Source organism: Pempheris klunzingeri, chromosome 12 (genome assembly GCF_042242105.1).
Source record: "Pempheris klunzingeri isolate RE-2024b chromosome 12, fPemKlu1.hap1, whole genome shotgun sequence".
In the NCBI taxonomy this organism is placed as follows: Eukaryota; Metazoa; Chordata; class Actinopteri; order Acropomatiformes; family Pempheridae; genus Pempheris; species Pempheris klunzingeri.
In genome coordinates this window covers 21,256,009-21,271,169 of record NC_092023.1, presented here as the reverse complement: position 1 = coordinate 21,271,169, position 15,161 = coordinate 21,256,009, and the positions used below count along the sequence as shown (strand labels likewise).

Sequence of the window (15,161 nt, the reverse complement as noted above, 5' to 3'; positions counted from 1 at the left end):
ACTTTACGTGGAAGTAAAACCAAAACTGAGCGCACCCAATCTTATGGCTTGTGCTTGCTGCTCCATCTGGCTTATTTTTAGACCTGTTTTTACAGTGGAAGAGCAACCGATAAAACTGATGACCATAGCAAGAAAAATAAAACCCCAAATGTAATAAACAGCTTCATTTGAAAGCAGTTCTTGCCAGAAAAACATGTTGTATCGATGCAGTTTTTACACCACCTTCACAGGTCAAGTTAAGATTGTTTAATCAAAGTTGTGTCCCCCTGTCTGTCTGCAGTGCTTCTTTATGTGCATGCCTTTTATTGTGTGTGTTAGTGCAAAGATTGCAGCCAGTTGCTCACTAAGGCGTCTGTTCTGATAAATAGTTGTGTGGCGGGCCGGCCTTGCTGCATTTTCACAAGGGAAGACATTCTGAAGCTTCTCTGACATGGTTACTCTCTAAATGCGTCCACCCTGTTGTATTTTTTTATTCTATTCTTCATGGTTTTTGTTTCCACCTCTTTACCAGAGAGGAAGCTGGTGGAGTCATCAAGGAAGGTAGCAAGTCGGCCCAAGCCCCTGTCCATTCTACGCTCTTTAGAGGAAAAATACGTCGCTGCCATGAAGAAGCTGCAGTTTGGTAAGTCGACGTGGTTCCTTTGGAATGTTCCTATATACACATTTATATATGTACATTTTGCTTTTTGTTTTTTTTACACATTAAACATGGTTGCTGCTGATGCTTTGGAGCCTGTTGCTTTTTACTATGTGCACACATCAGCAGAAAACACACCATAATCCACCATTACACTTAAGACTTCCTCCTTTCCCAAAGTACACACATACACACTCTTCTGACTCCATCTCCTGTCTGATACAATCCACAATGTCTTCACTGCCAGAACTCTGAAAGGGAAGCAGGCTACATTCTCATCCTGCTCATCTCTTTTGTCTTGTCCATCACTCTCCTTTCAGTCATGTCATGATTAATTACACCAGTTTTGCTGTGTTGCAATTGATTTTGTAAGCATCTTGATGTCTGAAGTAATTGCAAGTGACATGACTGTATACAGTGTTTTTTCAGTGTGCAGATAGAATAGAAATACAAAGCTCTAGACTATAACTCACTATCACAAAAGAAAAAGTGCTATGCTTGACCACATGAAACACTTAATAGTGCCATATGTCCTTTATTTCTTGCATTATAATTATAGACTGTATGAAAGAAGTGTAGCTTCTGGATCTGAAAAGTGAAGTCAATGGTTAAGTGCCTTTAACCTGCACTCTTTCCAATGGCCTGCAGGGGGCGACTGTGGTGGCTCCAAAGAGAAGTCTGATTGTATTGAAGTCAATGAGTAAATAACCCTACTTCTTACTTGATTTATTACCTCAACAAACACTTTTCTAATGAGTTGATGTCATAGTCGCCTGCTTGAGGGCGGGACTACTTTTCAAACCATGCCTAAACCTAACCCATTAGAGGCTGGGAAAAAACTGATGGTGACAGTGGACATCAGATGGCGACAGTTGTAAAATCAAGATGACAATTGCCAGACCTGACGTTTTAAAACAACAGTCCCCAAAACAAACGGGCGACATCAAGATGGCTACATCTACTTGTTATCTATAGTTTAAGTGTTAACAGGCATAATCATAGTCTTTTGTGTGTAGCTGGATGTAGAAATGGGTCCATTCTTACACAGGACAGTAACCTTGTTTCCATTTAATGTCAAGTGAATGTTAAGTGCTTGGAAAATAGCAAAAAAGGGGGGGGAAATTCTGGTCTTCATTAACTGGTTTGGAGCGAGTAATGTATGCTCAGATCGAGTCAGTGAGGTCTCAGAAGACGCAGGACACTCGCATGCCCAACCCTTAATGACAAGCACACACACAGAGCCGATAAAGACACACACATGACTGTACAGCCAGTAAAAACTTAACAGATTTATTTGGACAACCCACTGGGCCACCAGGATTTGCATCTGCATGCCAGATAGTCATTACACTGGCTGTGTTTCATGCTGTCTGGAGATGAAGACAGAGTTGAATGTTCACTTCGTCAGAGCTTATTCAACAAAGGTGTTTCCATCTCCCAAAACACAGTATTTACACTCTCTCACTGCTTGCTCACTCTGGTCTCCTCTCTGTCTAGACACCTTTGAAATGGTCTCAGAGGATGAGGATGGAAAAGTGATGTTCAAGGTCAACTACCACTACATGTCTCAGGTGAAGAATGCCAGCGACACAAACAGTGCAGCCCGATCCCGGCGCCTCGCCCAGGAGGCCGTCACCCTGTCCACCTCTTTGCCCCTGTCATCCTCTTCAAGTGTCTTTGTCCGCTGTGATGAGGAGAGACTGGACATCATGAAGGTAAAGCACTACTTCAGCCTGTTATCAGCCATGTTTGAGATGCTGTTAAGTCATATGACTCAGGCATTCATGATTGGTTTTGATGACTGTTGTGCACATTGTAGTAAAATGTGTCAGTTATGATATCATTTAACTGTCAGTGCTGTTGTGGTTTGTTTGGGTCGGGTTGTACCCTGTGATTAATAGAAAGTACTAGTTTGAGAGTTGAGCAAGACTGATGGAACACTTGTGTCTTCCATGAGGATTGTGTGTACTGTGTTACTGCGTCTGGTGTTTCTACAATACGACTTGACATCGACAGTTCTTACTCATTCCTGCAGTGACATTTAATAAATGGCTCTCACCCCATAAGTTGATTAATGGCAAAGTCTCCTTTGCTAAATGTCAAAATCCTCATCTGTTTAGCTCGGTTTCTGCAAGAGAACTCTCTAAAGAAAGGCAGCAGCATACCAAGAACAAAATAGAAGCACACGTACACATCACTGCATACATACATCAATGTAACAACAGCAGTTTTTATTTGTTAGTTCTGTAGCTAGTATTAGGTGCATGAAGAACGGAACTGCAACAAAGGAAAAATATATATGACAAAACCTTTAGGCAGCTGAGGCAGTACCATAAAATGTATCCTTGAGCAAAATCTGCAGGGCCAGTTGCCAATCGTCCATTTCGAAGTATCAACAAAGACCTTGAAGCACAAGACGGTAATCATTTTGAATAACCATTGCATGTTTTAGGCTAGCTGTGATCACAAAGGATGGCATAAAAGGAAAGATCTCTGCCCACAGCCAACAGTCCTGTCACAGCATTGCACTGTTTTGTTAAGCAAACATGTTCATACAAACCTACCAACTTTAACCCCCCCTCCCCTAAGTACAGCATGGCCTGATGAGCAGCATCAGCAGATAGGGACAGTGGTTGGCAGGGTGGAAATCTTCTGATCTGTGAGGGGTCAGTACTTCCTTGTACCTCACCTCTGCATCCTTACTTTAGCACCAGAGTAGCTCATTGCACTTATTCAACCCTGTCACAGTGGCAGTTTGTTTCAGTCTGGAAATGCTTGCACACCAGATTTACCCAACTTTGGTTGGAAGTACAATAAAAGTGTTAGGTCAGAATGTTCATGTCAAAATAGACTTCATGCATGAACGGCGCTCAACGCCCTCAAGAAATATTGCAAGTGCCGAGTCATCTCAGTGTTACAAACCCCGACAGCACTACTCCAGACCAAGGCATTTCAGAGAGCGTCTAAATGCCTAAACCAGCCCCAGCAGGCCCTCCTCTGTCAGCGGGTAGTGTTCAGCTTCCAGCCAGACAACTGGACTGGAGGTAGACTCCCAGAAGGCTTTTTGCCTATCATCCATAAAGGTTCTTCAGTTCTCAGTGACTAATGGGGAGTGCCAGGTAGGGTTGATCTGAATGGTGATGTGGTTTCATCAAGTAACTTGCCCCCCTCTTGCTTTGTAAAATTGAGACAAATTCCACCTTTATCATTCTACTTACTTCAAGGAATCCAACAACATGGCATACATTACAGCATAGAGCTGCCCACATCAACCTCAGCAGAGGTCTAATCAGCCAAAATAACTGAGAACACCCGTAGGGGTGCAGCGCCTTTAAACTGCCTTGGCAGGGATGCAACGTATTTCTACCCTTTACTTCTTGATTGTCACTATGAAAGATAAAATAAATGCCACTGTGGTAACCTTAAAGAGTTGTAAAGCCTGATCCCATAGTATTAGAAATCGCTGTGCAGCCTTTTGGCTTCTGATAAAGATCTGTTACTACTGGACTACTTGAATCTTATTTAACATTTCCCATAAATCTGGATGTTCAATGGCGCACCCACCGTGCTTACATGGTTTTATTACAGGGCTGTTATCAGAGCTTTTTAAAATGTTTGATACATTTTTTAACACGTTTTCTCCTCCTATTTATTTGATCTGACACTGCTGTCATTAGCTCCAGAGCAGGTCATCTTAGTGACACGAGATTAAGGGATGATGATGGAAAACATCTCTCTTTCTGTAGAAGGTTTTCCAAACATCAGCCATGCAGAATGGCCTCAGTATAAAGTCACACAGTGACTTGAGTGAGTTTATAAAATCTTTGCCACAATCGTGCATGTGATTTCTATTCATCATAGTTAGCATGCTTCAAAGTCTGTCACAACGAAGCTGTCTTCAGTTTGGTAATGCAGCTGCAGAGTCAGTGAATTTAGACCTTTTCTGTAAGTATTTCTATGTTTACTTACTGGTTGCTCCTGGTTACTCCAGGTTGATTTCCCAGCAGCACAGCTCATGAATAAAAAGATTCTTTCTGCAGCCCATTCTGCAATTTTGGATTTCAAGTTGACACTGTCTGCTATTAGTGATATTATCGGTGATTATTTAGCTTTATTTACATATAATGTAGGTACCTATAACAGTATTCTAAGTGCTTGTGTTACTTTGATTAATGAGTTAATCAAATTTAGAGGAAATAAATTGTTTTTTGCTACAAAGGCCTTGAGCACTGTAGATAGAACCCTTTCTTTCTTTGCTAATTTCACCCTTTAGCCTTGTTGTTAATTACATATTTGTGGCTGTGGAAAAGCTTGAAAGAGAGTCACTAACATTTCTCCATGAGTAGGTTGCTGTTTACCTTTGTTTAATCCATTCTAACTGTTATCAGTGCGCCCACCTTTCTTTAATTAACTTTCTTTCAGTGTGTGATTAATAACTACCCTTTAGCGTTTGTATTAAAGCCTTTTCCCCCTTTGTGTTTATAGGTTCTCATCACAGGCCCAGCCGACACACCATATGCCAACGGCTGCTTTGAGTTTGATGTGTATTTTCCCCAAGACTACCCCAACTCGCCTCCTCTGGTCAACCTGGAGACAACGGGTGGACACAGTGTGCGCTTTAACCCTAACCTCTACAATGACGGCAAAGTGAGTCAAAAAGGCCCCAAAGTCAATGTTTTTCTTCAGTCAAGTAAATCTGAATATAATCAGGGGTTTTCTGAAATCCTTTAAACCTGATTGATGCAAATTGAGTGAGAAATTACACCCCTTCTTCTCAGATTTTTGATTGTAGGAGAATGCATACATACTGTGCATACACATGCATTAGTAGCACCACTTACTCTTTCCTTTGAGAACAGTATCCCTATATGCCTACAAATGCTCATATTAAAACAGTTCATACTACCAGAATTCATTTTGGTAGCATTTACTATTTCTTTCATACAAATCATCGGAATCATTTCAAATATATGTTTTTGTTATGATGTTGAAAAACACTCACAAATAACTGAGTCTACTCCCAAGCTTAACACTGCTATAATTTAATTTGAAAAATGTGAAACGAGCATTGAAACAATGCGGCCTAAACAGGAAAATAAGCTCCATTCAAGCTCACAATGAGCCCATCTATTTCAGTGAAAATTTACTTTATTAAGGCTATTTTCTTAATGGCAGGATTCCTTCAGCCTTTTTTCTAAAACCTGTTTGTCATCAATCCAAACCACAGGGCAGCAGAGCTGATTGGCTGAACACTATTTTGCTGCTCTAGTTTTCGGCCAAGGTTGACTTGTCTGTATTGTATTAGCAAACTTGGGGTTAGTTGTTGCCATACATCATGAAAAATGGATTTTCAATTTGATTGAATTATTTAACATTACATTACTGTTCAGACTCAGAATGTCTCATCAACATGGTTCTTATATTCCTGGACACAGACCCTCTCCAATTCCATTTACATACAGATACTTGTGGTGTGTTAAAAATCAGACAAAAAAGCACAATAACAATGTGACGTGTCCAGTCAGGACTTGCAGTGACTATAAAACGAGTGAAATCATCAAAAAACAGCATAAGATCCAAATCAAAGATTCCCACTGACGTGTAGTGAGCAGGAAAACACGCCTGGTTGTCCATCAAGAACCCAGTTTGAAGTATCACATAAACTAAGTGTATCTGAAGACCTAACCAAATCTGTCAAACATGCAGTTTTTATTTAAACTTTACATTTGAAAATGTACATCCCACAAGAATTTCTTCAAACATGTTAATCTATCACTCTCCCACTGTGGCCTGGCCTTCCATCCATAGAGGATTTGGGGTCAAGGTGCTAAAGCTCACCCCATCTGCTGCACCTCATTACGCAGCCCCCAGCATTCCATGTGTATTTCCATAATGGCCCAGACAACTGCTATAAGGAATACCTGGGCCTTCCCTCATACATGGCACAGCTAGGGGTATGCAAGCTGCCACTCAGCACACTGATGAGGGATGGATGGATGAAAGGAGGAAAGAGAAGGTAGATGGATTATTAACAGCTTGTTGCTGAGGTGTGATAAAATTCAACTTCTTGTCTCACCCAGCTGTGAAATCTCATTGGCACAAATATAGTAGCAGTTTTAACTGAAGGTAAACGGGAACAAAAAAATACTTGATTTCAAAGCTTGCCAACAAAGGATAGAGGAATTCCTCAAGCGTCATTTTAAATACCCATATTTGAACTCTGTCAACAACAAGAATAATCTACCATCAACAGGTGGGCACAGTGACTCCCAGAATCCTGTTGTCATTGAGAAAGGCCCATCTCGAATGACCTTTACAAGTGGGCTTTTAGACAGGAGAGTTATTATCAATCAATCTTCATTTATATATCTTATGTTATAATCTTTGTTATATATTATTAGGGACAGAAGCAATCCAATGGACAGGTATAATGATGAGGATCTAATTAAGAGGTTGTGATTCAGTATGAGAGATCTATTTGAACTTACTGAAGAGCATATTGGCACTAAGACGTGAGAATACCTGTCAAATGGCCTTTTCTTTTTCTTTGATCCCACATAATGTTCCCACACATTAGCACGACGACGGTCATAGCTGGAGTTGCAAGTTTGGTTGGTGCAACTGATGTAAAGTCCATTCTAAAGACTTATCTTAACAAAGACAAGTTGATGCAACCCAGTCCTGAAGACAAATAACTGACATGGGTCTAGCTCCAACATAATGACTGTGTTAGGCTTAAACATAGCTACGTGAGAGGCATGACCTCATTTAGCAGAGTTGATTTCTTAATTTTGTGTGTGTTTGTCTGTGTGTGTGCATCAGGTATGTTTAAGTATCCTCAACACATGGCACGGGAGACCAGAGGAGAAATGGAACCCACAGACCTCAAGCTTTTTACAGGTGAGATGAAGATCCATCATGACAGAGTCACCTGTCTGAACTGACTAGCAGGGCTTCGACTGACTGTGTCACAGGCTGTAGTTTATCACTGCCCTGTCATTATACCGCCTGGGGCTCTTTATTAATGGCCTCGGTGTTTCGACAGCTGACATGACGGATCCTTTTTAAAGTCAAGTTATTACTTGGCTTTGATGACAGTGTGTGGGTGTTAATCAAACCAAACACAAACCAGTATCATTTAAACCTCCAGGTTATGCCTGCTTACACACATCACTCATCGTGAAGTCAGAATCAGTTGGCTTCAATTGCACTTTCAGCTCAGATGCCATCTGTTTTAAGCTTTGATTTAGTAGACTTACCACTTTTTATCCAGAATTTCCTGAGTTTGTAGTCTTGTCCCTTTTTGCATTTCTGTCGTCATCATGTAATTCATTTCTTTTAATTCCTTTCAATTGTGCATTTTAAAGAGGAGTCAGACACACTGAACATGTATTTTAATTTTGTGAAGCCTTGGTGAGATTAGTTGTAGCAAAGTACGGGGGATTTCAAACTAATTGCCCAAATATTCTGAAAAAACTGCTGTTTAGCATTGCACTTGGTGTTAGTACTGGAAGAGCATATGGGAGAAGGAGGCATCACATGACACCAATGCTCAGTGGCTCGTGGATCTAAGAACAGAGCATAGCAATCTCCAAGAACAAGAGCCAGTAACCAGCACAATGGCAGACAACCAAGTGTGTACGGTATGAAGAGCTGGACAGCACTCCATTAACGCCTTGAACGCCAACATTCAGTAGAGCGCTATCAAAGGAACAGCTTGAAATAATTTCCTTCGGGATGAATAAAGTTGATCTTATCTTATCTAAGATACTGTGCTCCCAGGCCTCTGGTAGAGGACACTTGTGTGTGCAATAGATAATGTATAACAGTAAGGGACTACTTGGTTTATACTACTTAGTGTAAATGATGCACAGGCTAATGGATAAACATATATGTTCTTGAACACAGCATGTTGACACACACCCATGTCATTATTTGGTTGTTTGCCATGCACACCCTTGCAATCACTTTCTGTATATATTGATCCAACAACAAGCGAGCCAGAGCCTGTAAGAAATTAATTCCTCCTTCTTTTTTCTATTTTTTTTCTCATTCTCTCATTTGCAGGGTTGGAGAGTGCATAGAGATGTCTCCATTGATTATCATTCCAGTTAGTGTGCTGTGGATCAATAATGGAAAATAAGGGGGTTGGTGAATAGAAGACAGGGGAGTGGGCTGGGATCAAGTGGTCATCAACTGGGGTGGATATCTGGTGTGGAATCTGGCAACCCAGTTTAAGACAGACAGATCGCATCAATTGAAGGTCATTGTTATCCACTTGATGGAGCTTTTTTAAGTGTACATCATCCAGCTCCAGTGTGGCTGTGGCCAGCAGGCATCCCTCCAAGCCCCAAATCGTCATTGTTGGTAATGTAGTGGTTTGGAATGGACCAAATGATGCAAGAGGACAGGAGGATGTCCTCAGTCTCCTTGAGACAGGCCACGGCATTAATTGAGCTGTTAAGAAAGATATATTGAAGGATATATCTTTGTGGGGCCAAAATATTCCTTGTCCCCCACCGCCAAGATTCTTGAAGAGGCTTTGGATGCTGAGCACACTGAGGGGGAGGGGGAGGGGGGTGATCAGATTTCTAACTAGTTGGACACATTAATTGTATTAGTGTGGTTTTCATCTCAGCTCTTCTTGAAACCAGACCAAGTTACTTTTTTCATCATTTAAGTGCTTAGAGTTCACAGTGGAATTTTCTCTCTGGACCATCGTGGAAATCCTGAATATCTTCATCACATAATTCATTTTTTCCCTGCCTCTTTTTTTAATTTGTCATTCTGTAGGTGCTAGTGTCGGTGCAGTCCCTCATTCTGGTGGCTGAGCCTTACTTCAATGAGCCAGGGTATGAGCGCTCCCGGGGAACACCCAGTGGCACCCAAAGCTCACGGGAATACGATGGCAACATTCGGCAGGCCTCTGTCAAATGGGCGATGCTGGAGCAGATGCGCAACCCCTCACCATGCTTCAAAGAGGTAGGAATCAGCAGTTAGCAGGCTTCTCTTGTGTTTGAAAGGATGCTCTGATCTTGTCTCTGACCAAAGAAAAACTCCCTAGCAAAAGTATTGTTTGATTAATTGTTCCTCCCATAGTCAAACTGAGGACAAACTAACATGACTTTTGCTTGATCTGCTGTCAAATATGAAGTACATAGTGATAATAAAAAACAGTCTTAAGTCATTATTCTGAGGATCATCAGAAGCCTCATCGTGCCTCCCACCCATATCCTTGAGTCTGAGGTTGACCTGAAACTGAATGTGTTCTGTATAGAAATGTTGACAATCATACCACAGGTGTGACAACCCACATTCATCAAGAATGTTTCTAACTTATTCTGTTGTGGCTTCTAACTCACCGTTGTCGTGTTCAACTTAGGATATCTACGTTATGGGCAACACTCTTTAAAAGCACCCACAAACTCATCATACTCATTTTTACAATCAATTCAAAATCACTCATTCAAATCAATCAAAGAGGAAGAAGGATGGAGCATCACAGAGTGGTGTGTGTTACGATGAAGCCAGACCAGGACAAAATTATCGCTATGCATTCAATGCATTGTTGTAATTTTAATTGTGAAAAGAAATGGTTAATGGTAACATGTATTACTTGATGATGGGGTTAAAATCTAGAGCTCACACTAAGCAAAAATGGCCTGGACCCAAGCAGAATATGTCTTTAGCTTTATCTAGTTGGGCTTGGGCTGAATTGCAGATCTCAAGCACGAGCCCCCGTCTTCACTACAAGCTAAAAGATGAACTTGGTCCTTAAAAACAAAAAAACAAAAAAGTATATCAATGACTGCCTCTGCAAGTTTTTTCTTTTCACTTCCACTCTCAATACAAAGTACCAATGAAATACTGAATCATTCCCATAACTTATTGGTTGCACATCTCCACCTATTTGTCCAGAAAAGAAGGAAAGAAAAGCCTCCTCTCCTCCCTAAGGGTTGTTTGTGCATGCTGTCTGATAATAAATTCACTACCTATTAATTCCTTAGTAGATGACATTGTCTTGAGGTTGGCCTATCCCTCCTCCCCCCTCTCTTCCTCACCGTCTTTTGATTTCCTGTGATCCCTTAAATGGTCCGTGGTGAGATGGATAGTGCTGCGGAAGATAACAATCTTTCAACCTGCTCATCCAGAGCACGCTCATTCAGAAATGTCAGGAAAGAGGAGTGGAGGAAAATGAGAGGGGTGGAGGGGTGAACGTAGGGAGAAGAGTGAAAAGGATTGCATGGGAAAAACATGACACTAGTGGAATGTCATGCATAGATTTCTGAAGGGACATTTTGGGTTTGCTGTTCTCTTGAGTTATTTAAGCCATTAAATCCAAATTAGTGCTTGAGCTGCACGATTTGAAGAGGAGATGTAATTATGAGTCCTCTAACCAATATTGTGATGTAAATGACTTTTTATAGATTAATCTCCAGACCTATATTAGTGGTCTACATTATATCAAATGAAATACGTGTTTATCGAGCACGAACATGTTTCTGTATGCTATTTCTTGTTTAGTGATCTCAGTTTTCTATCGGGGGGGGGGATGGCCCAGGGGCAGTGGGTAATGTAGGCTAGAGAAGGCTAAACCTTCCCTAAATGTTCTACTGGCTACTGCACATGGATATAGAGATGAAATAATATCACTATATGCTGACATCACTGGAAAGTGTTGGATCAAGCCTTCCTGCTGGGAGTGCTCGTCTCTGTGCCACAGGAGCCAGGGTTACCCAAACAACAGCTGTGTCATTGTCAGAAACCATGAGGCACTTGTGCTTTCTGGAGCCACCAGAAACCCTCCATTTGAAGGCGTGCTAAAAGAAAGGAATCATGGGAACCAAGGGAGAAGCATAGAAGAGACCTCTGGGCCGCGGCCATTGAGGAAGGTCTTGAGTGTTCATGGAGAACCAGAGCGTGCACTGATCCGTGCTCTCCCAAACATCTCCCACAAGGTTTGAATAAGTTCAGGACTCATTTAGAGTCCTGAGTCCAGAGGCCGCTCTCATGGAGCATAGATTTGTGTGGGACCACAGCAGGATATTTCCCAGCAGCAGAGCTGAGCGAACGTTGCTCTGCCGATTTATATAAACTAATATGATAAAGTAACCAAAGCTTGCTATTAAATTTGTGGGATTGTCAAAAGTCAATGTCTAACCAGCTGCCACAGCCATTGCCAGCCCATTTTCTGAAATATCTATGCATGTAACTTGAGAAGTCGGCCTACTTTTATTATGTGCGAAGAACTTAATATTATCTTTCATGGTCGTTAGAATACTTGGGATAGTTGGTCGAATATTAGCCTTTCCTATCCTCAACCACGTAACATCACAGTACTTATTCATGTCTACAAATCATGAAGCTCAAAAGTGGCAATTCATTAATAAGTTTCACACAGGGGTGTGGACTTCAGACGGACTCATGTCACACTTGATGACTTTAGATTTGACTTTACAAAGTCAGAAAAGGAAACTCAACTTGGCCTTAACATCAGTGGCTCGTGACTTCACTTGGACTTGAGCTCCCTGACTTGACTGAAAATACTTCCTACCTTCCACCAAAACCCAAAGATGAAAAAGGAATGGTATTTAAAAAGTGTGGCATGAATCAGTGCATTGACTTTCCTGAATCATTGAATGTCAAGGCTTTTAACTCACATGCTTTGTGTACATTTTCTGACATTATTACTCTGTTGGTGAAATGGAATTACATACTGTGAAGAGAACATTGTGACTTGTTTAGGACTTGAATTGGGACGTGAGTGCAGAGACTTCAGACTAATTTGTGACTTGCCAAACAATGACTTTGTCCCACCGCTGGCTCCCCACCAGTGGTAATAATGATAAACTGTTATTGTAACCTCACAACTGTCACTGGAGGGCGTTTTCACAGACCTGAATCCACAAGTAGAGATTCAGAGCCTTGAAGGCCCAAAACAACCATGTGGTGTGCTTTCAAGTTTAACTGGGAGATTTTGAGAGTTCCGCATGTTCCAACTGATGTTAGACCAATAACATAGAGACATTTGATGGTTGTTCTCTCTTGCTGGGGAAAACCATCTTTGGTTGTGGAGAAATGATTACAGTCACGGACATGCAGACTGCATAACCAGCCAACAGCTAAGAGTTTCATTTAGTAGTTTGGCCAGCTCTCAGAATGAATGTGAATCGTCTACATTAATGTTAATTAGCTACTCATTATGGATGGTGATGTCGCCAGTCGCCTTCTAAACTTTCATCAAACTTTTTACAGCTTATTACAACTAAGGTAATAATGTAAGTTATAATTAGAATTATGACTCTGGTGATTTAAAACTTCAATATTATCAATATCAATATTATTATCAATATTCAAACCCCAACCTGGGCTACAGTGCACTACTATTGACGACACCTGGTACAGACAGGGATATGAGATCAGACAGTGAAAGTCTCACTGGGTCTGAGTTTTGTACGGTAAAATATCATTTATATATGAAGATAAATAAAGATTGATTCATGAAATACCAGTGATTGTCACATTTCAGTCATTTTCTGTAAATCCCAACTGGCTTTAATGACTGTTGAACCTGCCTCTCGTGTCTCTGTAATAACATATCTCCGCTCAGTTTAGAAAAACTTGAGTTTAGTGATGTTTCACAATGAGCATCATCATCATCTGTTCGATTTATTTCAGGGAATTAAGCAGATCCACAAAGGTTTTGTTCAGGATATGTGTGCAATGCTCCGAGTTGGATTATTTGTTTGAGATACATTATTTTCTCCATGTATCTACAGTCAGCGCTGCTTGTATTTCTGTGGAATATGAAGGTAAAATATTTGAAGTCTATTTGGTCTTGGCACAGCCTGTGACGCTGGGAACAGGGGAGAAAGAACTGGGTCCATAGCATCACCGGGCAGTCAGTGAAATGGATCGCTGAACCAAGAGATATTGAGGGGACATAGTAGAATGTGGCAACCCCACCCGCCAGAGCAATCTCACACATACGCACGCAGAAATTCAATTACGCTTGGTGAGATACTCCCATGTGCTTTTCTCACCGCTGGCCTTTTAGCACCTTAAGGTCCTCAGCTGAGACAAACACAGAGGACACAGAGAGGAAAACAACCAGCCATGAATACAATGGATGTAGTAGTCATCGCCTTCACCCAGAATTCTGCTTTTTAGGACAGTCAGAGTTTATGGCTCTCACTTCACTCCTGCATTTTCTCAAATGCTTCATGTTTATATGAAAACATTCATGAATCATCTCTGAAAACTTTCAAAAAATAAGCCATCTAATGTGAGTAGTGTGGAACTTGTGTTTTATGGTTTAATAAATAGATTGCACATGCATAAGAAGTGTTCCTAAAATAAGAAATACATTGCAGTGCTGTCTGACAACATTATGGAAAGAATCTTTTACTTAGCTAGTTACTAGAGTTACTTGTCTACCACTGCCTCCATCAGTTAGCTACTGTGTGACTGAAGTGTTGAACTGTTGGCTCCTCAGGAAACATTGTTAACTGTTGTTTCTGTAAGTTGACAAAAAGAGCTGCGTCAGACCTTTTTGTGTTGTTGAACGTGCTGTGCTACAGAGCTCAGGGTCACACTGCACATAGCTTACATAGCTACAAAGTGTATCCAGGTGAGATACAGGCAGTGTGTCACCAGGTAGATACTATATGAAGCACATGTATCTGTGCCAGTAGACTGCTCTCATGTCCTCCCACAGAGTGGCATCTCAGAGTGTAACCTAGTACAATCACACAGTCAAGTCAGTAGTACAGTACTAATGTTGAACACAAAGCACTTTGGTTTACATCTGCTGTCCTTGGTGCTGAAGACGCAGCAGTGTCTGCTGACGGGTGGTCCCTGCTGCAGCTCGACTGATGCGTCTCAAAACGGATGCTGTCAAGTTTCTCACTTGTCTCTCACTTGCCTGAACACATCCTGTCACTATTCATGAGGAAGCATCTTTAGCACTTTGAATCTTGACACAGAAAAGTGGCGGTTTCATGAGTGGGAGTGAGAGGGATCCTCTCAGAGACCCGTCTTGATGGTCGAGCACACGTGTACCACATCTGCAGGTCTCCATTCTTTGGCCCACAGTGGTTTCTGTTTGAAAACCCAGTACCTCGATATATGTGTGCCTCCCTAAAGCTGTCCCTCCAGGTCTTTGGAGACTGTCTTCCAGAATGACTGAAAATCAATACAGTTGCTCAGCTTGTCCTAGAGGATGCCCTCCACATGACCCAGTTGGCCCCCGTCTTCTTGTAGCTGCCTGATTTTGCTGTACAGCTTCATCAGAAGCCTCCACATCAACCTTTGGTGTTCCAGCTGGTCTCTCCCTGTTGATGAATAACAGCAGGCTCTTACAGTAGCTGGCAACAGATCCACCACTCTCTAACCCTGTCACAGAGTTCTTGCATTTATCCATCATCTTGACCTCATTTTGAACACTGCTGCATCCTAATCATAGAAAATGTGTTGACCATACGAGCTCAGCATGGGATTCAGTAATGGTGCAGGCTTTATGCTG

The 15,161-nt window shown here is 41.5% G+C and overlaps 1 protein-coding gene across 5 annotated transcripts in view; it reads left to right on the top strand.

Moving 5' to 3' along the window:
• birc6 (baculoviral IAP repeat containing 6) overlaps positions 1-15,161 on the top strand; it is a 110,020-nt gene that overhangs the window by 86,244 nt on the left and 8,615 nt on the right. For all 5 annotated transcript variants that reach the window (XM_070840542.1, XM_070840544.1, XM_070840545.1 and 2 more), the window contains exons 67-71: positions 512-622; positions 2,135-2,352; positions 5,123-5,284; positions 7,460-7,537; positions 9,431-9,619. In XM_070840542.1, the coding sequence (XP_070696643.1) occupies positions 512-622; positions 2,135-2,352; positions 5,123-5,284; positions 7,460-7,537; positions 9,431-9,619 (758 nt within the window). The remainder of the gene's footprint in view (positions 1-511; positions 623-2,134; positions 2,353-5,122; positions 5,285-7,459; positions 7,538-9,430; positions 9,620-15,161) is intronic.